The 24,057-nt window shown below is 39.9% G+C and overlaps 2 protein-coding genes and 1 long non-coding RNA gene across 3 annotated transcripts; 1 reads left to right on the top strand and 2 right to left on the bottom strand.

Moving 5' to 3' along the window:
• Positions 1-2,913: 2,913 nt before the first annotated feature.
• Positions 2,914-16,662, bottom strand: sec63 (SEC63 homolog, protein translocation regulator). Its single transcript, XM_044376986.1, has 20 exons — positions 16,310-16,662; positions 15,269-15,368; positions 13,687-13,801; positions 13,448-13,560; positions 13,280-13,341; positions 12,280-12,338; positions 12,112-12,162; positions 11,881-11,989; positions 11,576-11,670; positions 11,297-11,429; positions 10,318-10,410; positions 9,263-9,408; positions 8,991-9,138; positions 8,635-8,717; positions 8,395-8,463; positions 8,085-8,240; positions 7,796-7,972; positions 6,197-6,397; positions 4,952-5,056; positions 2,914-3,550 (listed from the first exon to the last, which is right to left on the bottom strand). The coding sequence occupies exons 1-20, from the start codon at positions 16,431-16,433 to the stop codon at positions 3,413-3,415; spliced, it is 2,277 nt and encodes a 758-aa protein (XP_044232921.1). The 5' UTR covers positions 16,434-16,662; the 3' UTR covers positions 2,914-3,412.
• Positions 15,759-22,583, top strand: LOC122999768. The gene is made up of 3 exons (XR_006407821.1): positions 15,759-16,207; positions 21,097-21,242; positions 22,497-22,583. It is a non-coding gene; the product is annotated as an uncharacterized LOC122999768 (long non-coding RNA).
• Positions 18,951-23,056, bottom strand: iyd (iodotyrosine deiodinase). Its single transcript, XM_044376987.1, has 5 exons — positions 22,534-23,056; positions 21,105-21,305; positions 20,543-20,702; positions 20,198-20,354; positions 18,951-20,003 (listed from the first exon to the last, which is right to left on the bottom strand). The coding sequence occupies exons 1-5, from the start codon at positions 22,724-22,726 to the stop codon at positions 19,821-19,823; spliced, it is 894 nt and encodes a 297-aa protein (XP_044232922.1). The 5' UTR covers positions 22,727-23,056; the 3' UTR covers positions 18,951-19,820.
• Positions 23,057-24,057: the final 1,001 nt, after the last annotated feature.

Genomic DNA, 24,057 nt, shown 5'->3' with positions numbered 1-24,057 from the left:
AACACTGAAACAGCCCTTTTCATCCCGTTGGCATCACTTTAAAGCTATATTACAGATAATGCTGCACTCTTTTTTTCTTTTTATCTCTTCCTTGTAAAGCACTTTGTAATTGCTTGTTTTGATAAGTTGCTCTGTAAATAAACTTTATCATTATTATTTCCATCGGTCTAAAATAAAACTGAGATATTTAGTCTTTCTTCGAAATGTTTTAAGATATTATCTAGAGAACCCTGATCCCAAATTTGCAAAATGTACTGACAGGGAATTCCCACACCTGTTCATATGAGGAAGCTGCTGTCAATGGCCTTGGATGTTGGGCCCTTATTGCAATTTACAGCCCCACAGGAATATGCATCTAGGGTCCCTTTACAAGACAGGGGCAAAAATACTGGGTAACTGGGTTTATATTGTAGTTTAGAATGTGAAACTCACTAAATGACTAGAAACAGCTGACATACATTGAAGCTGGGGCTTTTGGGAGCCTAACTTTGTATATCATATCTGCACATCAACTGGTCAAATTTAAAAGTGAACTCATTAAAAATATGAAAAACCCGACATGTACAATGCCTGTGAATGTCATATTATTGGAACGAGCAAAGCAGCGCTGTAAGATGAAGCCCATAGAGTATTATTGCAATAAATGCATGGGAACAGCCTGGTATTTACAACTGCCTGAAATATTCTTTTCTAAATTTACAGAAATACATTAAAAAGTCTTTCTGCGTTCAGTTATCAGCAGTTCAAGGTGGGAAAAAAATGAAACTATCTCATTTAAAAGTTTTTATTTGAAATGATTTTAAATACAAATAATATATTTTTCCATTTACAATGACAGTTCCTTTGTAAACAAAAGTGGCAGATAGATAGTCATTGGGTAGTTTGTCCAAACTGAGGCGGCCTGCCCGCCTGTCGCCTGGACAAGGTCTGTCATGGGAGAGATGGTGTCATATTTAACCTCGCTGCAGTTTTTTTTTTCCCCACACAGCGTAAAATCACTGATGCTACATTCTATTGCAGAGCAATAAATACTCAGAGTTCAATATTACCTGTTATCATACACCTGCTTTGAACACAATTACAGGAGGGTATAGTGCACGCATGTGAGTTTTGTTGGTGTGAGTGTTTGCATGTGGTGTAAAGGAGAGCATGTCCCGGGATATTCAAACCTTTATCTCTCCCACACTAACATGACACACACTAGTATATACCTTAACAGAAAAAATTAACTTCTGAGTGTGGATATTTATGGTGAAAGATTTCTTTTAAAAACTGAACTGCAAAGTCATCAACATAGCGAGAGCCCACAGAGCTTCACACAGGGAAGCTCTGATTTTTCTTTTTTCCCCATTCATGAGTCTAACAGATGTAAAAATCAGGGTTAGAATGGAATAAAACAAGATGTATGTGTAACATTTGTTATAAGTACAGCTTAACAGACAAAAAAAACAACTAAATTTAAATGAGATGGGCTCTTCTTGGTTAGCCAGAACTGCTCTGTTTTCCTCAGACAGAAAAATTAAAAAAAAAAAAAAAAAAAAAAAAAAAAAAAAAAAAAAAAAAAGGACATTTACTTAAATGGCAGTTGTAATTACAAAACTAAGCTTGTTTTGCTTATACGACTAAAGAGAAAAAGGTGCTGGACAGAATATGCTTAGTCTGACACTACAAGTTACTTTCGACAGGTTTTTTTTTTGTTCAAGACACTTTCAGATCACAAGTGCTGTTTGTGTCAGCGACCTCATACTCTAATCCCATTACAACAGGGTCCCAAGGCTAAAACCCCTTCAGTCACATTTCCCATATGACTGCTAAACCTCTTTCTAGCAGACAAAAACTGTACTCAGAGGCTTTTGTCGTGGCAATATATCAGTGATATGTATCCCGAGACAGAGGAGCTAGTAATTTACTATGAACAGACTAAACCTAAACTGTAACAAAAAGAAAAAACACTGTAGATCTTTACAAACACAAAGAAACTTTTTTTTTTTTCTGCTCTCCCAAGAACCAGAGGTGCATGGCACCCCGCAGACTTGTATGTTGTGGTATTTCAGTTGTATTCATAAGGCCTTTTCGGACAATGAGTATAGACTGGAATGTGCTACAATTGTTTAAAAAAAAAAAAAAAAAAAGGATGAAGAGAAAGGAAGTCACTTTTCTGAAAAGCCACAAGTATGTTTATACTGTATCTATCTATTTATATATATATCTGAGCCCCTTTAAAGTCTGAAAAACTCACAACGTTTATGTAGTATATGGACAAGAAGAGTACTAATAATTCAAACAAATCTTAACACTGCAAGTTTTGTCATTCCCCCCTCCCCCCCCCCACCGTTATACTTGGGGTCATGATTCATTTCAAGATCCACCTGCTTTCAATCAACAGCTTTCAGAAAAATACAGTTTGACGTGGATCGAAGGGGCATCGAACAGGCATCATTGACAGAACCGACTGGAGATCAGTATCCATCTGTGGATTTACTATCATCATCGTCCTCTTCAGCAAACAGAGAGAGTACAAGGACATACAAGTGACTGGCTGGAAAAATAAAAACTGATGAGACTCAACTGTGCCCCCCCCCCCCACCCCCCCCCCCCCCCCCACCCCCCCACCCCCCTTTCCCACGTGCGCTGAAAGGAGCAAACGTCCCATTGGTTGACTCGGATTGTGGATCCCAGACAAATAGGGCTAAAGCTCACACTTCTGCAGTTTAAGTGTACAATAGAAAGTATCATTGGTGTGGCAAACATCGGTGCTGAGTGATGTTAAAATTAGGAGCGAGAGCGATGTCATGATTTCCGTGTGGAGGTCATGTGTTTTGTTTTTTTTTTTGTTAATTTTGCAAACGGAATTAGCTGTTATACATCCCCCCCTTCTCCCTTTGAGAAAAAGAAGAAAAAGAGCCCAGATAATAGGTCCTCCAGTCCACAGTGTGTCAATCTTTCATACCTGTACAAAGACTTACAAGGTTACAAACACACGTCATGCACTCACACTGGAGTGCAAACACACACATTCTTAACACGCAAGCACACACGCACACACACACGGGCCTGGGTAAGTATTCACAGAATTCTCTTCCGCAAGCGACGGAAAAATGAAAGTCTCTGTAGAAAAGGGAAAATGGAGGGGCGGGGTCACAGTTCATGTCATTGTAAAGGTAAAATGGCGGAAGAGGAGCAGGGCTCTGTATATATAAACTGTCCCCGGTGATTCTTTGTGTGTGTGTGTGTATGTGTGTGTATGTGTGTGTGTTTATGTGTGTGGCAGGCGCAACCTTGCCGCTCCTCGCTCGCTGCTCTTGAGTGCTGTTGTGGGGTCAGGAGTGGGTAGGTGGCCTGTCCATGGGGGGGGGGGGGGGCGGTGAGCGTGTGTGTGTGTATGTGTGCGTGTGTGTGTGTGTGTCGGCATTCAGTCGTTGTCCTCGTCGTCGTCTTCACTCTCCTCGATGCCGTCGCTGTCCTCCTGCTCCTCGTCCTCCTCCTCCGTGTCGGGGATGTCCCACTGCGGGTGGTTGTCCAGCATGGCCTTGGCCTCGTGGACCTCCAGCTAGAGAAAATACACACGAGAACGTATTATGGTTGCAAACTCTTAAAAGTCTCTGCAGAGAAATATTAAGGCCTCCGAGTTTTAACTGGTCAAATTTTTCTTTTAAAGAGTGATGAAAGACTTGCTGAAAATCCTGCTTTTGCTGCCATCTAGCAGTTGAAATTTACAACCCTAAACGTAACGTAGCACTGCTTTTAAGTTTAACATAAAATCACTGTCATTCACTGGGATTCACTGGGAATATTCAACTAGCAGAGATCATTACAACCATGATTTACTGCCGTTAAAGATCAAGTGATTCATTGCCGGACAGAATTCATTGTTTGACCTGTTTTACAAATAAAGCTGCGACTTTTTTTAGAATTTAAAAATCAACATAGACTCAAACTCTGAACTGCAAATAGAGAGAGCAGCAGAGAAGGGACTGACTGAGAGCCTGTATATCCACTCTGGCTGAATACAATGAAGTGAAATGAATGAATTAAGTTCAGAAATGAAACAACGAAACCTCGAAGAGCAATTCGGAAAAAAGAATCAAATCAAATACAAATACTTTATTTTAAGCTAAAATGCTGTTAAATAGCAATACAATCAATGTCAGCTGCACTACAATAAAATTAGGCAGTATTGTGGGGATGTTTGTACTGATGTTTGCATATTTTGATTGGGTGTTTATGCTAAGCGGACCACAGGGTGGAGGCCTAATCACTTTGCCTTTGCCTGCCTTATCATTTGAATGTCAGCCATATTGGTGTTAGAGTTTACCATTTCTTAGTATCCTTTGTTACTTATTTTGTTTATATTAAGTAGTGATTGATGATGATTGGAAATAAGATAATTAATCTGTGATTCATTAATATTTGGTAAAAGCAACTTATCTTTGTATAGATAATATTACATTATTGTGTTTTGTGCTTTTGTTATTTTTTCAGTTTCACTCCTGATACTCAACTACTTGTCTAGTTGAAGTTCCAACACTTCAGCAAGGACAGTACAAGTACTACTTATGCTTTTGTTTGGCTACTAGATTAACAAATCCCCTTTATTCTCAACACCTTGGCAGTAATTAACACCATTGTTCAACAAGCTTCTGCTACATTTTGGCTGTGTCTGCTGGATCTATTGTTCCAGTTGCTTTGGCAGGCAAAGACCCATTATATCCAGGACAATTTACAGTACACTGATTTGGATGAGTAAATGGTGGATAGTAAAATCTGCAAACCACTTTGGCCAGTAGCAGACATCGCACACATATGAGCACACACACACACACACACACACACACACACACACACACACACACACACACACACACACACACACACACACACACACACACACACACACACACACACACACACACACACACACACACACACACACACACAGTTTTCGCTTCACCTTGAGTGGTTTGATCTGGTCCAGTCCCAGGTAGGAATCAGAGCGGAGGATGACAGAATATTGGTAGTTGCCTGTTTTGGAGGGGGCTGGAAATTTCAGCTCCACCTGGAAAACAGAATACACACACAAAATGAAAAAAAAAAAAAAAAAAAAAAAAAAAAAAATCACAAACGAGGTTCCCCTTCTTTTATCTATCAAAAATAAAAACACTAATAGAAGCAGTAAAAGTAGGCAAACCTGTAAAAGACAGAAAAATATAACGGTAGTTGTTGGCAGCTGTTACTGATGACGCACAATTACCTAGCTGCAGACAGTCGCAGTGCGGTAGGTAATCACAAATGAACCGCCAAATGATGATGGGGTCCAACTGTAAATATTAGACCAGCATTACCTCGGGCTGTGATTACTATGTCGCGCAATTACATGGCAAACATCTAATTATCGGCACAATGAAGCAAATTATTATTCAGCGTGTGAGTGGAGAGTGAGCCGTGAGCACGGCGACAATTTACAGCCTTGTTGGTGAAAGCAGCCCTTCTTGCCCTCCCCAAAAACATGTCTGTCAAACACGCAGCGTACACGCGGTCGCACAACACACGAACAACAAAAGGAACTGTTGAAGTGACAGACTAATTGATTGCTCAACAGTAAATGATCACCTCTTGCTATTACATTCCCTCACAGCGGGGACAGCTGGTCCTGCAGACTTACACAGGCCTCATTAAGCTTTTACTTCCCTGTCGATCCTTATTGTAGCTCTAGAACAACGGGATCAGAGGTCCAAATTGGGCAATATAAACACACACACACACACACACACATATATACACACTCCTCTGAGGGGATAATGACACAAGTGCAAAAGGTTGCCTAGCAACAGGATATGAGTGGCTACGGTGCACAGGCAACACTTTAACTTAATGAGACCTTTCTTCTCCAGATGGATTATAGTATAAATTACAAGATACCGGCAAACTAATTTAATTCCACACACAGAACAATCAAGTCTTATGAATTGACAATATTTCGGATAATCGTTTGATCATTTAGTAAGGAAAATGCCAAACAAATGATGATTCCAGCGTCTCAGAAGTGAAGATTTGCTGCTTTTCTAGGTTTAATATCATTGTTAATTTAATACCAATACAACACTAGTTATTTGAAGATGTAACCTTGTGCTCTTAGGCGTTTATCTTAATTCTATTTTTGACATTTAGATTTAAAAAATGTGATCAACAAACTCACCTCTTCTGTGTCTTTTAGCGTGCAGACGTGGTAGGGCATGGAGACGAGGGTTTGATCTCGGCGGTCAGCGATGTAGAGCCACCACCACTCCTGCTTCTCCTCAGGGAAGTAGAGGCTGTAGACGGGGTGCGTCACCTTTGACTTGGTCTCTAGCAGGGCCCGCTCTCGCCGCTGGATGCTTTGCTGCAATGCCTCCCACTCCTGTGTGTGTGTGTGTGTGTGTGTGTGTGTGTATGTGTGGAGAGTCGGAGGATCAGGTTAGGTATGGGTATGGGTAGTGTTTCCTTTCCATTTGTTAGACTTTCTAGCCTTGTCAGTGGGAAGGTTGTAAGAGTTATTTTATATTTTGGTCATTATTTGTGGCTAAAACACATGACAGTCAAAGCATTATCACAACATATAATAACACAGTGATTACTGTGGCCTCTGAATATGACTGACGCTGAATGATATTTTCACCATACTGCTAAAGCCTAATACTGATGTATGTGTGACATATAGGGTATTTATGTGTATCTGCCCGCTCAATTGTGACATTATTTTATACATATGATATCGATTTTGTATCTTTACAGATACCATACAGATACCCCCCATTCAATTTAATGCATAACTGATTTGAGTACAGGCACAAGAGCAAATCTGGGTATATAAACGGTTGGTTTGTGCTGTATTCTTCAGTTGGCATTTACACCTAGAGTCAAGCTACTGAAGACCAGCAAAATCACTGTTTTTCATTTATTATTACAGGTGGGTAAATGTCACCTAAGCACCCTCAGATTTTATCAGTAGTCTACCCTTGATAGATAATTTGTTTATATAGTTTGTATTGTGCTTTGTTATATTGTTTGAGGGAACTGTAACGTAAGGTAACTGCATACGAGTGGATGCAACCCAACTGACACTAACACTAGCGTAGTTCCTCAGGCATTAAAGCTGTTATTACTCTAATTTTGACAATCTAACTTGTGACAACACATTAGCTAAGGTTGTAAAGAATATAACTGTTGGTAGCTGTTGTTGATTTTGTTTAAATATGTTGAATTGTAATTTTATGGGTTATTGTTTGTCGGACGATTGAGCTAAGCTAACTAACGCTCATGTCAGCTGCCACTTGTTGCCATAGCAACAGTACACATTCACATATGGGCTAATGGTATGTGGGAGTGCAGAATCAAGCGTCATTGTAAACATAGTCAAGATACATTGTATTAAGCACAGGATGTGAGATTTTAGTAGTTAGTAAACTTTAAGAAAAGAGCTTAATTTGTGATACCATTTAATTTATTGTAATGTTTGGGCTCATTAACTGTTTTCTATAAAATATACTAGTCATAAGAATTGCAGATGAATGAGTTTTAATACCTTTTTGTTATTTTTATACAATACTGTGATTGTTGCCCTATATCGTACATTGTTCTAAGCCAGATCAGTTAACAGTTACACCTAGAGTAAAGCTACTGAAGACCAGCAAAATCACTGTTTTTCATGTATTCTTTCAGAATAAAACAATCCCCCTTTTTTATAAATAATATGTTCATCCTGAGTCCAGTGTGATTCGTGTGTGTAACATATGCACCCATATGAAGTTTCCCTGACCTCCTCATCATCGCCAGCCATCTCATCCACCTCTGTGTCGCTTTGTTTGTCACTGTCTTCATCTCTCTCGCTGGGAGAGTCCTTGTTGGCCTCGCCCTCGTCTGACTCGCTGCCTTTGTCTGAGGCCTCGTCCTCTTCCTCCTTTGCTGCTGCCGCTGTGGCTGCTGCTACGACTTCCTGTGACATAAAAAAAATGATATTAAGAATGTTTATAATTATATGACAAATTAATCCAGTTGTTTATGAAAATCATCAAGCAGCTTTAACTCAGCTGTGATTGGAGACTCACATTTCCTGCCACGTTGCCATTGGCCTGCTTGGTTTTGGCAGGTGCAGGAGTGGCCTTCTTCTTGGTTAATTTTTTCTTCTTGGACTTGGCTGTCTTCTTAGCCCCTTTACTCTTGTTCTGCCACACTTTAGTTTTGGCTTTACTTGAGTCTGCTTGCTTCAGATAGAAAGAACAAAAAAGGTTAAGTGAACACCACAAGATTACTTCAACCGTTCAACTTTTTATCAAGGCAAAATCTGAACAAAGCTGAGTTAAATGTTTTATAAATGGCTCTAAGTTAACATGTTCTGTGTGTGCGTGTTCTCCTTACTGCTTCCTCTGTGTTGGCAGCCTCGTCTCCTGGACACGGTGTGGACTCCTGCTCTTTTTCGAACACCTCCTACACACACAGCACACCAATAGAGTTCATTCATGCTTTCCAACAATAGCATTGAGACAACACTACAGTACACTCTAGTGGTCATCCAAGGCAGCAACGTTCGCAAAAGCTGCTTTCTAGTAACTCACTGTCATGTCTAGTTATGTCTCACCAAATGCAATTATTCCTTACCGCCATTTTTTTTCTGGTTAAGGTGACAGTAACTGTGACGATAGAGCCTGCAGTGATGTTATTGCTGTCTTCATCATCAAGGACTGCAAACACAGGGAGAGAAATGCAGGGTCTTTAAATGACAGGTCACAGATCTATACAGTTCCTCAACACATTTGTGTAAGTGTTTTAAAACTAACTGATTAGAAGATAAGCCATCATCTGCTAAGTTTACTGGCACATTTTTTCAATCTGCATGCACTGACATATGAAGGGCATCCATTTGGCATGTGGAGTTTTTTTTTTTAGGCGGCAAACATATTAAAGGCAGTTGGTGGCCAAACAAATTTTGAATGCGTGTATTTTTCAGGACTGACCCTGCAGTTTGGTATCCATGGTGATGTGAGGGAAGCTGCTCAGCACAGCCATGACCTCATCGTACTTCTCCTCCCCCAAGAAACGCAGCATGCTGCGTCTGTCTGAGTCTTTGAGGCTCACCAGGTCCTGCAGGCTCCGAACTTTGTACTAAAGAAGAGAGGAGGAGGACAGTGAGAGAACAAAATAACCACCTGCACGTAATTTTTTTTTCCTATCTGAATTGTTCACACAATATCACATTTGTGTGCATACACAGGCACTCGGCAGGTACCTTCTTAGAGATGCAGTAGCGGAGATGCTCCTCTTCAAAGTGGGGCAGCTGCAGTAGTGGTGACTTGGACTCCTGCAGGCCCTGCACTATCATCTGGGTCAGCTTCATACAATTCTCAATGGTTACGAGTCGAGGAGCATGGAAACCTGGGCAGAAGCATGTCAGTGAGCACACATTCATGAAAACTACAGGCATCATGATTTTGACTCAAGAAGTTCAAAGAAAATCATTTCCCGACAAAAAACAGGAACAGATGTCCTGAAGTGGCAGAATACAAAGAGCAAAAGGTGTTTTTTGTAGTTTTATAGATGCAAAGTTTGGTGGAGACAGATGTCCCCAACAAACGGTCATGCTAGTAAATGTACAAAGATAACATTTACATCAATAAGAGACAGTTGCAACTTGGGATGTGCCAGTGAATATGCAAAGATAACATTTACGTCAATAAGAGACGGTTCCCAGGGAAGTTGAGAAGGTGGATGATCAGTCATGTCACATTCTGGTTCTCTGTGTGCGATGGTTGAAGGCCGCTAGGCCCATTTTGTATTGTGAGAAATGTGAAAGATGCTGAGACAGTATTATTTCTAGGCCAGGTGCAATTGATACATCTTAGAAAAGTCTGAGACACCATTGTTTCTGAGATGAATCATGCTTGGATTATTACCAAAGTGTCAAGGTCAAACAAGGTGGAGTCTATAAAAAAAGCTCCACATTAGGAGGGGTTATGAGAGGTATATAATATAGTGTTTTATGATTTTGCATTAGGTTCTTTATCCCAGGATCAAGACCTTGGTTTGCTTTGTATTGCTCTTTATGCACAATAAACCTATTCACACTGAACTCTATCAGCTTCAAGTGTATTTCTTTGAGTCTTTCTCTTATAAGTTTTGAGTTTAATGCTAAGTTGTGGGTGACCTGAAGACTTATTGGCCCATCTGAAGAGTTCCCACAACAACAACTTCCCCTGCATGTCACAATTTTATGGAAACTGATACGTCTGCACACAATGAATAAGACATAAAACACAACTATGTATATGTGTATGGAGTGTTTACCGCCTCGGCTGTTGGCCATCATGGTAAGCTGACAGCCCACGTTGATCATCTCCTGAAGGAGAGCTGGGCTCTTCCTCACCACAAATCTCTGATCTGGAACAGAAACACACCACACATGTTTTGAATAACATGTTATGACCCTTCTCACGTTTCTTACAGAGAATATTTTCGCTGAAAGTACTTCCAAATATACGATTATTGTAGAGATAATGCCTGAATATTCACTTCAAAAGACACTTCATTGTGACTCATTAAGCCTCTCCACTGTCTGGATAACATGCAACGCTTTACATTTCACAAAAATATAGAGCCAAAAGGCCCCAGTTGTTGTTTTTCTCCAGTGTGCAAGGACGGTTTGGTAGCGTTTTTCCAACACAACTGAAGATGGTTGAGGATGCTCATGTAAGTCAAAACACTGGTGAAGTTTATGTGTTCATATCATGTACTGTGTGTTCATTAGTGCAGCTCCCAATCAGCAACCTCAAAAAGTGGTCAAAAACATGATTTTTTTTTACAGTTTCCACACAGCTTGAGAAAAACATGTTCTCAAGTGCTCCCAATACCTCATGCTAGTTGAGTATGTACTTACGTGTAGGAGTGTAAATTTACAAATAGGATAGGGTTGTATATTCATAATGAAATCTTGTGACTTTACAAGATGTGTGCAGCTGTGTTGCTAAGCACCTTGTGCAACTGTTTAGTTTTGTGTCACTGCATTCATTTTTGAAAGAACCATTTGTGTTTCTTTGGAGAAGGCTGACAAGGTGCTATGCTAGCTAACTTAATGTGTATTAAGTTAACATACAAAATTGAGCAGATAATGACAAAATCAGATTTTTTTGGGAAACTTTTCATTCTTGGAGTAGCTTTTAGAATAGAAAATGTGATACCTGATCAGCTAGTAAAAAAAAGATTTTCATGACATTTCCAAAGACTACAATACCAGTTCTTAAAATTCCATATTATAAGACCGTCCTACCTTCCTCTAACTCCTCTGATACTTCCATACGTGCAAGGTGAGACAGCACCAAGACCCTGGCCTTCAAACTGTATGGGTAGCAGAATGGAGGCTCCTTCTTCTTCACGTTGATATTCCCCAACTCACGGATCAACTGCAAGAGAGACAGGAGAGGTTGTTGCCCTTCTATTAAAAAAGAAAATCCCCTTCAATTTCTTGACAGTCTCTATTTTCCTGACACACAGATGCAGACCTACACATCCACATTTGCAAATTCCTCTCCAATGAGGCTGCCATTACCTGTGGCACTTCAATGTTGTCTGTTGGCCGTATGGTGGCTTCTTTATTGCTGCGAGGGTCAAACTCAAACGCTGCTGTCAACACCATGGCTAACCCTGGAGGACAGAATCAATCGGCCATTAGAATTAGTGAAAGAGAATCACCATATTTGATGTTGGTGTGGCTGAAAATGGTCACATTGGTGGATTAATACATTTATATTAATCATAAACATACATTGATAAATACATTTATCTAGTTTACATCTGGTCCAGTCTTGTACATTATACATTCAGAGGTACTGTGGTCTGGGAAGTGAAACTCACGTTTCATGTTCATGTTGGGCGTTTTATACATAAAATGCATGAAGAGCTGTGTAGTGTTGATGAGGATCTGGTCTCCACTGTAGCGGATAGAGCGGTACCACCACGTGCCCTAAGACACAGAGAGAAAAACAAACAAGTGGATAGAAAGACACACAGGGTGTAAGAGGTACAGAGGTCCGCGATTTAATACATTCTTTTGCACAGAATCTGGTTTCAATGGTGAGGACTCACCACAACAACAGGGAGGATGACCATAAAGGCTAGTCCATATACCAACAGCACCTACAAAAAAGGAAACAAAACTGTTCAGATCTCTCTGCTAGTCAAATGCAACACAGTTCAATTAAATCAAGACAGGTTAATGAATTAAAACTTCATTGACAATGAATCAGTATATACCAGCATTGAGTTCTTCTGGTCAACAATCCAGGCAGGCAGGGCAATACCAAAGCTGGTTGCTAGAAAGGGAGACATAAGAAGCAATGGATCAAAATGGCAAACAACACAGGTAAGCTCTGCAGCAACCTCGGTGTTGTGGAAAAAAAAAAAAAAAATCAGAATTACAGGTCACCTAATGCCATAGGACCAAGAAAGATGTAATTCCAAATATATTCATTAAAAAAGTAACACAAATGAAACTATGAAAATGTTAAAAATGGTCATTTCAACTGTCAGAATTTAAACCATAGATAGATGATAGACTTTAAGGAGCCACCAAAATCTGGATAAACGCGTTATTTTTGGTGCTAGTGGGCACCAATGACACCTGCTTATACAATGAGAGAGCAGCCGTCATTGCTGCTAATGTTTCAATTTATCTTCCATTCATGACTACAAGACTCTGACTCACCAGTGTCAAGTAAGGCTGTTGCAGTGAAGGAATTTCCCCTTCAGTGATTCAGGCTGGCTCAACATTGCGGTATGTGGTTTATGCGGTATATTAGTGCCTTTTTTTTAAATAAAAATCAAGGTGTGTTAGACTGATTATGTGTCAACCAAATGGAGCAGCAGTACCTGATGAACATGGAAAGCACTTTAAATCATGTTGTGGCAGGAGACAACATAGGTTACAGCCAAGTCCCCTTAAACTTGGGATTTATGAATGGAGTCTGGCTGGATGTGCCTTTAGATTTTATGATTTGTTTAAAACTAGTTTACCTCACATGTGGTGACCCGGGAGAGTTTAAGCACATAACTGAGACAAAATATTCACACAGACATGTTTTTAACTACCGAGCGTCAGCACCGACCCCTGGTCAGCTAACCCTAAGCTGCTTGCCTTCCGGTTGGCTTGCCTATAGTGCAGTATTGCAGTTATTGCAGCAGTCCTTGAGTCAAGCACAAAAGGTGTGTCAACACATAAAAACTGAGAGACAAGACTGAGAGTGGCTTAACTCACCTCCTGGACCATCTGGGTTGCCATACACTTCCCAGTTCAGCCGAGACTGTTCATTGGTCAGACTGTGGAAAAAGACGAGTGAAATGGTAAATGAATCAATCAAGCCAAATACTGGGGTGCAGCAGTACTTTAATTACTTCTTCATCTAAAAACCTGACAGACACTTACGCAGCATAGGCTTTGGCAATTCTCATGAATGTGGCCTCATCACCACCTTTGTCAGGGTGGTATTTGAGTGACAGTACACGGTATTGCTTCTTGATTTCTGACAGTGATGCACCCTGGAGACAAGAAATGTAATTACAGTAACATCTTAACATACCACTTATACATATATAATTTAAGCAATAGATATAATTGAATCAAACTTATGAGACTACAGCAGTCTGTATGTTTTGTGTGTTTACCGGGTCCAAGTTGAGGACTTCATAAGGATTATATTCCTGGTACTCTCTGTCAAGCTTGGACACCTTGTAGGCTAGCAGCAGGAACACAGCCCATCCAAATAACAAGGCTGCTTTCCTGAAAATGTCAACACACAAACAGGAAACAAATGTCACCCACGAACATCTCTCTTACCTGAAGAAAACAACAGGCCCATTTTATTTTTACACTGTGGCTTGTAGTCTTCATTATTATCAACATCATTGTTATTATTATTATGATTATTATTATTATTAGTTTCTGAAAAACCAATCCAGCAATGCAAACTAACTTTCAGTATTTTTAATAATATTAATTTCTACAGCAAGCTCATCTGAATCTGCTGCATACAAGCAGAAGGGCAAGAGAGGTTCTAACATTGTTGTTGTTTGGTATTTATGCATGGAAGTTGAACTTGTTTCCATGACAATAGCAAAACCCTTATGGCCTGCTCTGCAGCATCTGTTGCCATGACAACCCCACACTAGCCTGAGTTGCCAGAGTAGCTCAACCAGAAAAATACATGATGGATTCCTATAATAAATACCATCGTTATGATACAGTTGTGAGGAGGAAACGGATACTGCGATTCTGAGAGACGAGCTGGGGCTAGTCATTCTTATTTACTCAACTTAATAAACACATTTTATGCTGTAAACAGCTTGAATCACAACAGATGAAAAATAAAGAATTTATGAATTTGGACAGTAAAAACAGGATGTAGGTCTGGTGACAGAGCATGAGTGGAGAGTGGGAGTATGAAGACAAACGGCTGATGAAACAACAAGACGACACTCAGATAGAAATGCTGTGACAAGATAGGCAGAGTGAGGCACTGAAGAGCACTTGAGCACCCATCTTTCCATTAACCACACGGACAGAGTGAATAAACAACCCTGAGAAAACAGCGTCATGTTAACAGAAATGTTAAACAGAGTGCAACGGAGTGTTTACATCCATGAAAACAACATGAACTGACGAAAATCAACCAAAACAATCACTTCCACACACGCATGCAAGCTGGAGTCTGCACACACTACAGAGAGCACGGCCTATGCCTCATCTTCACACCACAGTGAGACTGTCCCTGCCCAGCTGAAAACACACAGGGAAGCAGAAAGCTATCAGGAACAGCTCCTGTGATGGTAGGATGACAGAGCTTTCTCAATGCAAACAGCTCAGGCAAGTCACACCCAAATGTGTGAATGATGTGATATTTGGCAAGGGAGAAAAGAGCCGAGGAACAAAGAGTTGAAACCTGTTATTATATTACAAGTCGTGGCCATTCAAGATATTTATATAGACGTAATCCAGCTGAAACTGCACTTGAATCAGGTGTAACACATATCATAGTTCCATAAATAACTACAAAGAGTGAATAATTCAGGAGTATCATCATCTCAGGTTGAGATAATACCAGCTACTGTGGAAGAATTTCTTGGAAAGGGAGGCGTAGTAGGCCATCAGATCACCTGCAATCACTACCCGAACGTCCTCCAACTAGACTGTGGATTTGTATACATCATGTTTATTTTAGTAAACCTCAAACCAACTCATTGGACTTACTTTAGTGTTGGGACAATGCTCTGCTGTGACTTCATCAGCCTGAGCCGGTACCACAGACACCTGCCATGTACCCTCCGCAGGCTTTTCAGACGCAGTTGTTCTGGGGAGAGGACGGACAGAGAGAGGGATTATTGACACATTAGCACTATTAAAATCAGTCACAATCAATACTATTAATGCCACTGTTATTTGAGAAGGATTACTGGTGTTTGAAGATAATCTAAATCAGCAGAGGGTGATATTTTTTCTGAGAGCATATTGTTGTGGATATGTTGGCCAAGCAGGTAGAGATGCATGTGTTTATTTCACTCAGCTAGAACAGTGATAAAAAGTTTTATCAATGTATTATAATGCAGCAAGAACAAGGCAACATTTAGTCAATGTCATGCTGTTAGCTCATAAAACCAAATTCCACTCAAATTTGTTTTAATCTTTTATCAAGACATTAAGCTGCACATTGTTGCTGCAGTTTATGGTGACCTGTCATTAAAGCTACTCCAAGCACACCAGCTGATTAAAGTGTGCCAGCATATGTTGCATAACCCATGTTAGATATTCGCTATTGTTGACAAACTTGTACTAAGATAAGGACTGATCAGGATAAGGTACAAAGAAGGCACAAAGGCAAGCTGGAGGACCTGCAAGAGTGACGCTGGCATTTACTGTTGACGCTTTAGCTCAACTACCCAGCACTTGAGATTTATGTTTACCCACTGAAGTAGTCTGGCTGGATATGAGAAGTTAAGACAGATGGATAGCCAGTGGCTTGTTAAATAGTAAAGCTGGCGAGTAAACTAAAGCTCTGACTAGTCAAAGAAATGTGAACATCATCTCTGCAACGTCTGCTAGCTTACATTTACAAGTCAATGTAACGTTCGGTTGGGTTGGACAGCCTCTGCATCTGGTAGCAAGCAAACCAGATTAATAGACAGCCAACTGGTGAGCGTTTACCACCCAAGATACTGTCTGAATAGTTCACTAGCTGATGTTAGTTAGTTAGTTAGCCAAGTTAGCAGCACCGAGGCAGACATCGGGCCTTACCAGCATTCTGATCCCGGGGCCAGAGGTAATATGTGGCTGGGATCACAATAAGTCCGACGAAGGACGTTAGGAAATAGAAAAAGGTATTGCCGCTGTCATCGTACTGAAACTGTTGCCCGGCCATTTCGTAGCGGCGCTTGGGTCGCCCTTCTTCTCCACCGCCGCGCTTCCCCCTTCTGGCCCAATGTGTGCGACTTGTCAGTTAGCTAGCCAGCTAGCATACAGCTCTAGCAAGACAGCTCTGAGTATACGTAGTATAACGCCTGCGCAATAGGGGTTGTCGGGGTTGTTGAGTCGCGCTTGCGCGAACCGCTCCGCCATCTTGGACAGCTAGGTACGGCAAAACCACTTGGACAAACCACAGGTCACGATTTTTAAATCGCTTTTCTCGGTTCGAGGAAAGTTTTACAAATATAAAACCTCCATGGATCAAAGAGTCATAATTGATGTTGTTTGCAGTTCGAGGTGTCCTGTCAACAGTTTAACAGACGTCTCTTTTACAGTGGTGGTCTATGGGGAAAATGCGGCGGCGCCCTATCCGGCTCTTATTGTACGTCCATGGCGGCAACCTAGCTGAAAAATGAAGCCACTGAGGGAGTGCCAAAAACCTGCATTCTATCTAATGGCCATCAGGGGGCGACTCCACTGGCTGCAAAGAGAAGTCTAATTGTATTGAAGTCTATGAGAAAATAACCCTACTTCTAACTTGATTTATACCTCAGTAAACAGTTTCCTAATGAGTTTATGATCTCAATCGCTTGTTTCAAGTCTTCTTCAATACAGCATGAAGTTCATTTTGTAAATTATGGCCCGTGATGAGTCATCCCCTGATGGCCATTAGAATGCAGGTTTTTGGCACTCCCGCATTGGCTTCATTTTTCAGCTCCGGAGGTTGCCGCTTGGCTCATGGATGTATAAAGATAACTTGAAAAGTGAAATTGGCTTCACAGCCCGGCGCTGTTCCTGGGGGCTTGGCTTGGCAGCGACAAGGGGTTCTTCTTCTTCTTTGGTGGCTGGTTCAAGACTGCAGTTTGTCAGTCAGTTTGTTACTACCCACAGGTTGCACTATATAATATAATAATAATAAAAATAATAATACACTTTATTTGTATAGCACTTTTCTTAAAACAATGTTTACATGCAATAAAACCCAAGGAGACAGTTATGTTTATGTTTATGTATTACCACAGCTAAATAAATAATAGAACTAAATAATAGAAAAATGATAAAAACAATAATAATAAAGCAATAATATTATTAATAAAAAAAATAGGAATAAAATTCTATAAAAGAGATAAGAAGATCCAAAAACAAACAAACAAACAATTACACACAAAGACCCCTCAGTGGCCCCAAACTCCTGAATGGCTGTGCATAAGGAGTGATTGACATAAAGGCCTGTCTATACACAGTATATAACGAGACTGAGTATTCTCATGGTCAATATCACTAAAATGTAAAGTAATTACAAATCCTGTCGATTTAATACAATTCTATTTGTTTTTAGGCACAAACCAAAGAAAAATTAGGCCAATTAATTTCAAAAACAGAATGTCTGGCTAATTAAACTATCATGAAAAGTCCATATTTAAGAATGAACTGCAACAAAAGTCAGTACACCCTTCATTAGTGAGACTCCATTCTTTTGTTTTTTAAATATTTTATATGCCTGTCTTTGTTTCTGATGACAGATTCAATCCTCCTGGGCATGCAGTCTTGCACAAATCTGTGGAGAGATGTTCTGCCATTCTTCACAGATAATTCTTTTCAGCTGCTCTTTTTTGGAGTTGTTCTGTTGCTCCACCTTCCTCTTTAAAATACTCAGGTGTATTCACTTTTGTTGCACTGAGGTTGTACTTTGAGGCCTGTATTTTCAATGTAGTCTATCTAACCTGCTTGTTTTTAATTATAAATAAGACCAAATTCCTTACACTTCTCCCTAAAAATACTACAATCATTTAACATTCTAGGGATATTGCACAGGGGTGTAGTCAGTTTTGTTATATACTGTAAGTGTTTTTAGAAGGGATTTAAAAGTTGAAACTGATTTAGCTAACCTAACTTCTGTTGCATGATGGTAGGACAGGAGCTGAATGTGAATAGCTTTTGAACATGTTTAAAGCAGCCAACTGAGTGTGTTGTTTGACAAAACCTACATGATGATAGATACAAATAATTTGGGGATTTTCATGTGTTAGTTTAAGTTGAATAATTATATGGTTCTGTTGGAAAGAAAGTTCTACATCTTTTGGTCTCTGCCAACTTGCCCTATGTTTGTGCCTCACATGTATTATCTTCACATTCACATGTTAATGATGATACATGAGAGGCACAGACTGGGGCTAGGGGCCAACAGCTGTAGAGAGCACACAAATTCCAGCATGATTACTTAAAAGAAAAGTGCCAGAGCAATATTTTCTCAAGAATACAACAGAAAGGTACTCCTCACAAGACCTGTGTGGGTAGTCAGTGATTCCTAGAAGTAGCTATTCCCATGTAGGCAATTTATTATTATTTAACTTTTTGTAAGGTAAAACCTCACCGAAAAATCAGACAGATATCTATGTATGTCAGCCTGTAAATCACAAGAAATAGCAGTACGAAATATGTTGAAAGTAATGTAGAAACAGTGACACTGTTACATAGTTTGCCCAGCAGAGAGCACAGACAAGTTTATTTTTCAACTTTAAAATATCTCACTCAGTACATATCTTGGTCACAATTATTTAAAAAAAAAAAAGAGAGAGAGTCGATCTGCTGTCATTAGATTTTTAACACTGATATCGGTATCAGCCTAAAAAATCTAACATTGGTCAGACTAGGACAAGGACATTACATTTTGCAACAATTCAGCAAGCACGGTTATTACTCAAAACAGATTACACAAGCGTTACTAAAGCAAACAATTCAAAACGGACTGTATTTTACTCTCAGCAGCAGTGCTGGAAAACATCTGGATCTCAGTTTGTTTGGTAAGGGACTTTTTTAAAAAGTCAATGCTGTTCACCTTTAAATGCCTGCACATTGTGCTTATTTGATTGATTTAATGTTTGTAGGCTACCACTGGCCCATCATATAATGCGTAATGAGATCACAACCCATGTAAAAGGTTAATACACCTCTGTGTTTGTAAACTTTATGGTGTGCTAAGTTTATGAAGGGAACTACAAAAACTGACTGTAAAATACTGTATGCTATCATTATAAAATTGAATAAATTGAATAAAAAGAATTACATTTATTATATTTGTTTGGTGTTAGCAAGGAATAAGAGGTAGTACTACATAAGGAAACTCTTTAGGATTCTTCTTATTTTCCCATCCCTCAACTGTCTGCAGATGTTTGACAGTTGAGCCATGTTGTTAGTCAAGGGTTTATAATGAAGGCTCCACTTTTGATTGCACAAAAAGCATTTCTTAGATATACTAGTTCTATGTTTCATTGCATTCTCAGCTAGGCAAACAAGATCATTTTGGATTTTTGCAGTTTATTTTCCCTGCAGATTGACTCTCTCACATGTGCACCATAATATCATCCAGAGGCTTGCGTTTCAAGTCAGGCACAGTGGCGTCAGAAGCAGGGTAACCCACAGGAAGTAGCATCAGCAGCTTCTCATTGGCTGGTCGTTTGAGGAGCAGCCTGAGCTGGGGGCCGCAGTTAAGGGGTGTCGAGGTAACGGTAACAAGGCCCACGTTCTGAAAAGCAAATGGACGGAAAAAGCAGAAATTCGCTTTCCTCATCAGCCATATTTCTTTCATAGCACAAACACAAAAGTTTATTTAGTTTGAGGCTGTGCCTCACACACTTTTAGCATAGATGCCCTCTTGGTAAAATATCAATAATGACATAAATATTTGACTTGTCTTTATTTCAGGGGGTGTGACTTTACCTGTAATGCAGCCAACAGGATCCCACAGGATACGGAGACACTGATTTCATTGTAGTAGTGTGTCTTTTTCTTGCCGTTTGGTAGAATCCCATAGGTCTGTTTGAAGATGAGGATCAGGTATGGAGCTTCATCCAAGTACTCCTTAATCCAGTTCGTCCTACAGGAGAAAAGAGGTTGTGAGAGAGGGGAGAGATGTGTGAAATTAGAAAATGCAATTAGGTTTTGTCCTTAATGACTAATAATCATTGCCTAGGTAGGCTAACATTCAGGATTACGGGTTGAGGATTGAATATTATTGTTATGTTATGTTATGTTACTCAGAAGTACTGCATAGTATGTCCTCACCTTAATTTGGCCAAATCATGGACCCACTTGTCTCCCATCCTCTGACGGTAGTTGACTTCCTCCTCTTCCTCCACTATCAGTCTGACCTGGTGCTTTGTCTCTGGGTCTGACACCACGATAAACGTCCAGGGCTCTGTGTGCGCTCCGCTAGGGGCCGTACCTGTCCAGAGGGAAGATGACAGAAGGACCAGCACACAGAAAACAGAGAAAAGATTAACAGATTACATAGCTGCATCCAACTCTAAACCAAATTAACTGTGGCTCATTTGTTCAGTGGTCATTTGTCCTCTTTAAATTTGCATCTTTAAACATAGATTTAACCTTGTTCTTTTTCTTTTAGTCTACATAAAAGTGAGAGGTTCAGTTTTGAGATGAATATGATTTAAAGCTGGATACTTGCTCACATTTCTACTCATGTCACCTTCAATTTTAAGCTTTCCTTTAACCCCAGATTGTCAAAGATAGCTGGAAGATTTGAAAAAAAACCTGTATGTTTCTCAGGTATCACTGGCACCTATCTAAGTCTATTTGATTTTGCTCTGTATCTGATTTAGTTTCATGCCTGCAGTGCGGATGACGTTATCGATGACTTCTCGTGGGACCGGCTCTGGGCTGATGAATCGGACAGACCTCCGCTGGTTCATCAGAGTGTAAAACTCCTGAGATCTCTGCAGCATCTTCTCCTCGGGGTAACATGGTGGTGAGTAGGGCACATGTGGAAGGTCCTCCTCCTCTTCAGTGTTGTCTGCCCATTCATTATCTTCTAAAATGATGACAGACAACAAGCAGAACCAGTGAGCAGCTTCTGATATTAGAGAGAGATGCTCTAGTGTAAATAGGGGAATCTGTAAAATCAATATTCTTAGCTTTGTTATTGTTAAAGTCATCTTTAATAATTCAAAACGTGATAAGCTAAGGTTACATGTACATTAGGGCAGCAACCAACAGTTATTTTCATTAATTTCATTATTATTAATCTGTCCATTACTTTTTTGATTAGTGATTTAATCTATAAAAATGAAAAAATGTGAAAAATGCCAGTCACACGTCTTGTGTTGTCTGACCAACCAAAACCCAGAGATATCCAAATTGAAATGATAGAAAACAAAAATAGCAGCATCACATCACATTTGGCATTTTTCCTTGATAAACAATTAAAATTATTATTCAGTTATCAAAATTGTTGCTGATCCATTATCTGTCCATGGATTAGTAGATTCATTTTTCAACTAATATGCACATATACCATACACACTGTAACGTGGTGATGATTCAGGCACAGACTGTAGTATGAAAAAAACAAAACTGGACTCAAATGTGTAAAGATATAGACGAAGATATGAAATATAAGGGTTCATTTTCCCTATTGATACTGATTTGATCAGCAAAATTAATAAATACCAGGTTTCCAAGCCCAGTCTGTTGCAGCTTAAACTTTATTGGATGTAGTCTCATAAAACAAATATAAGACTAGGACTGCTGTCTGTTGCTAAATATATCTAGATTGCATGTATTTTTGTAATGGAAAGGTAAAGTATACCACTAAACAGAACAGGCTGGGACTATCACTCTGTAACTCTATCCCGTCCATAACCAACAGGCCATCTATCATTATTTATTAATCCAGCTGTGAATTATTCCTAGCGATCTAGGAATTCATCGTTCCAAACGAACTCATCCAAACACCTGTAGCCCAGGGTATGTAAAATATTTATATAGGCTACAAAGTACAGTCACAGACACATGAGTCGCATGTTTTCTGACTAGTGATAGCCTGTTGAGATGTACATGAGTGATAACCTTGATTTTACAACTGCATCTAAAAGTTACTAATGACAGAAACGCGCGTGTAGATTGTTTTTACATCTGTCCACATCTGTTTAGCCTATATTGTGTTGAGATGGTGGTGTTGGTCTACAGGTTAATGTGCGACAGGCCTTCTTTTTTCACTCAGGCAGAAAAGGGGGACAAAGTTTCTGTTCAGCTCTTACCGGCTTCTCTTGAGGGGATATCTGTGTCGTCCTGTAAATCCTGGTCCACCCACGGTCTAAAGCCCGCCTTCGAGCCCCCCTTAGTTTTGCCCTGGGAGGTGGTCTCCGTTGGCCGTGATTTCATAAACATAAAGCCCATCACCATGCACAACACCGCCGCCAGAACAGGCGTGAGGACTGACAGAAGAGCCATGACGGCCGGAGTGGAGTGAAGAGCACTTGATGTGTTTATGTGCCTCCGCTGCACACTCGATGTTATGAAACACTTCTACTGTTATCTCGGTTGGGTCTAAAAGCTGAGTCAGAGTTACATTTATGAGAAATGTCCCATCAGATTGCAGCTGGAAAATAAAGCCTAGACCCAATATGACTTGCTGTTATTATTGCACTGGTGTTTAATGGGCATTAGATGAAAAGAGAAGGTCTGATTATGACATGATAGCCTACATATCATAGGCTGGTTATAAGGAAATCAGAGTATGACCAACATAAAAGAGCTATAGTCAGTGTTACAAAGTGGCATAATGCAGAATAAAATTAATATTTCACTTATTCCAGGGAGCCCTCAGTTGTTACGTGAGTCTAAGGTTCACATTCATTCGGTCAGATTAAATTTTACTCTATAGAGATTTGCTGTATACTTACTGTACATGACATTCTCCAGTTATTTGGCTATTACCTTTGCAGAAACTGAGTAATGTGACCCATGTAGGATCAGGTGTGCAAAGTGGAACTTTTGGACACATCATTTACCTTGGATTATTCAACATGGATGTAGGGCGATCAGAAAGGCTATATCAAATGGCATCATTACCTCACAGCATAATAATCCACATGATTAGGCTTACTGTATGCTGATTAGTTTCTCATGTAATTGAAAAATGATTTATGCATATGACCACCAGATGGCGCAAAAGACCCTTCCCATGCATGTCTGAAATGTTTGGATTCAGAATTGTGCTCAGCATCTTAAAACACGTTGGTGCTCCAGTTTCAGGCGTCTGTGTTATCTATGCATCACACAAGAGGACATAAATGCTCAGTTGATGTAGGCTATTAAGTTCAATAAAAAATAATGACACCAGGTGGCAGAAGAGCGTGGCTAGGATTGGGAAAGACCCTCTGTTGAAGCTTTCCAGCATCTAGTGTGCGCTGGCGCACAGGCAAGCACCATTGAGGGAATTTGGCTGGCACACTGCAAAAAATCCCCACAAGTAATTTAACTACCTATCTCACCTAAGAAATATATATTGCCTATTTCTAAACCTTAAAACCTGCTAGTGACATCTTTCAAGTGTTTTCAATTAAAATCATTATTTCATTTAGCTATTATGGAATGGTTGTTTCTACCATTGTTCTATTTTTTCAGTTATTGCTGACCGTGTAAATTAGTGTTGAAATAAGTGATTTAATACCATCTGGTGGTGGTGAAAAGAGATTTTCCCATTTTTAACACGAGAAACGCCAAAGATGCTCATTTCTTGCAGTGTTCGCTCCGCCTACTCGGCTGTCTACGGCGCTGCG

The sequence above is a fragment of the Thunnus albacares genome, chromosome 16, assembly GCF_914725855.1.
Source record: "Thunnus albacares chromosome 16, fThuAlb1.1, whole genome shotgun sequence".
Taxonomy (NCBI): Eukaryota; Metazoa; Chordata; class Actinopteri; order Scombriformes; family Scombridae; genus Thunnus; species Thunnus albacares.
This window is presented reverse-complemented; position numbering and strand designations above follow the sequence as displayed.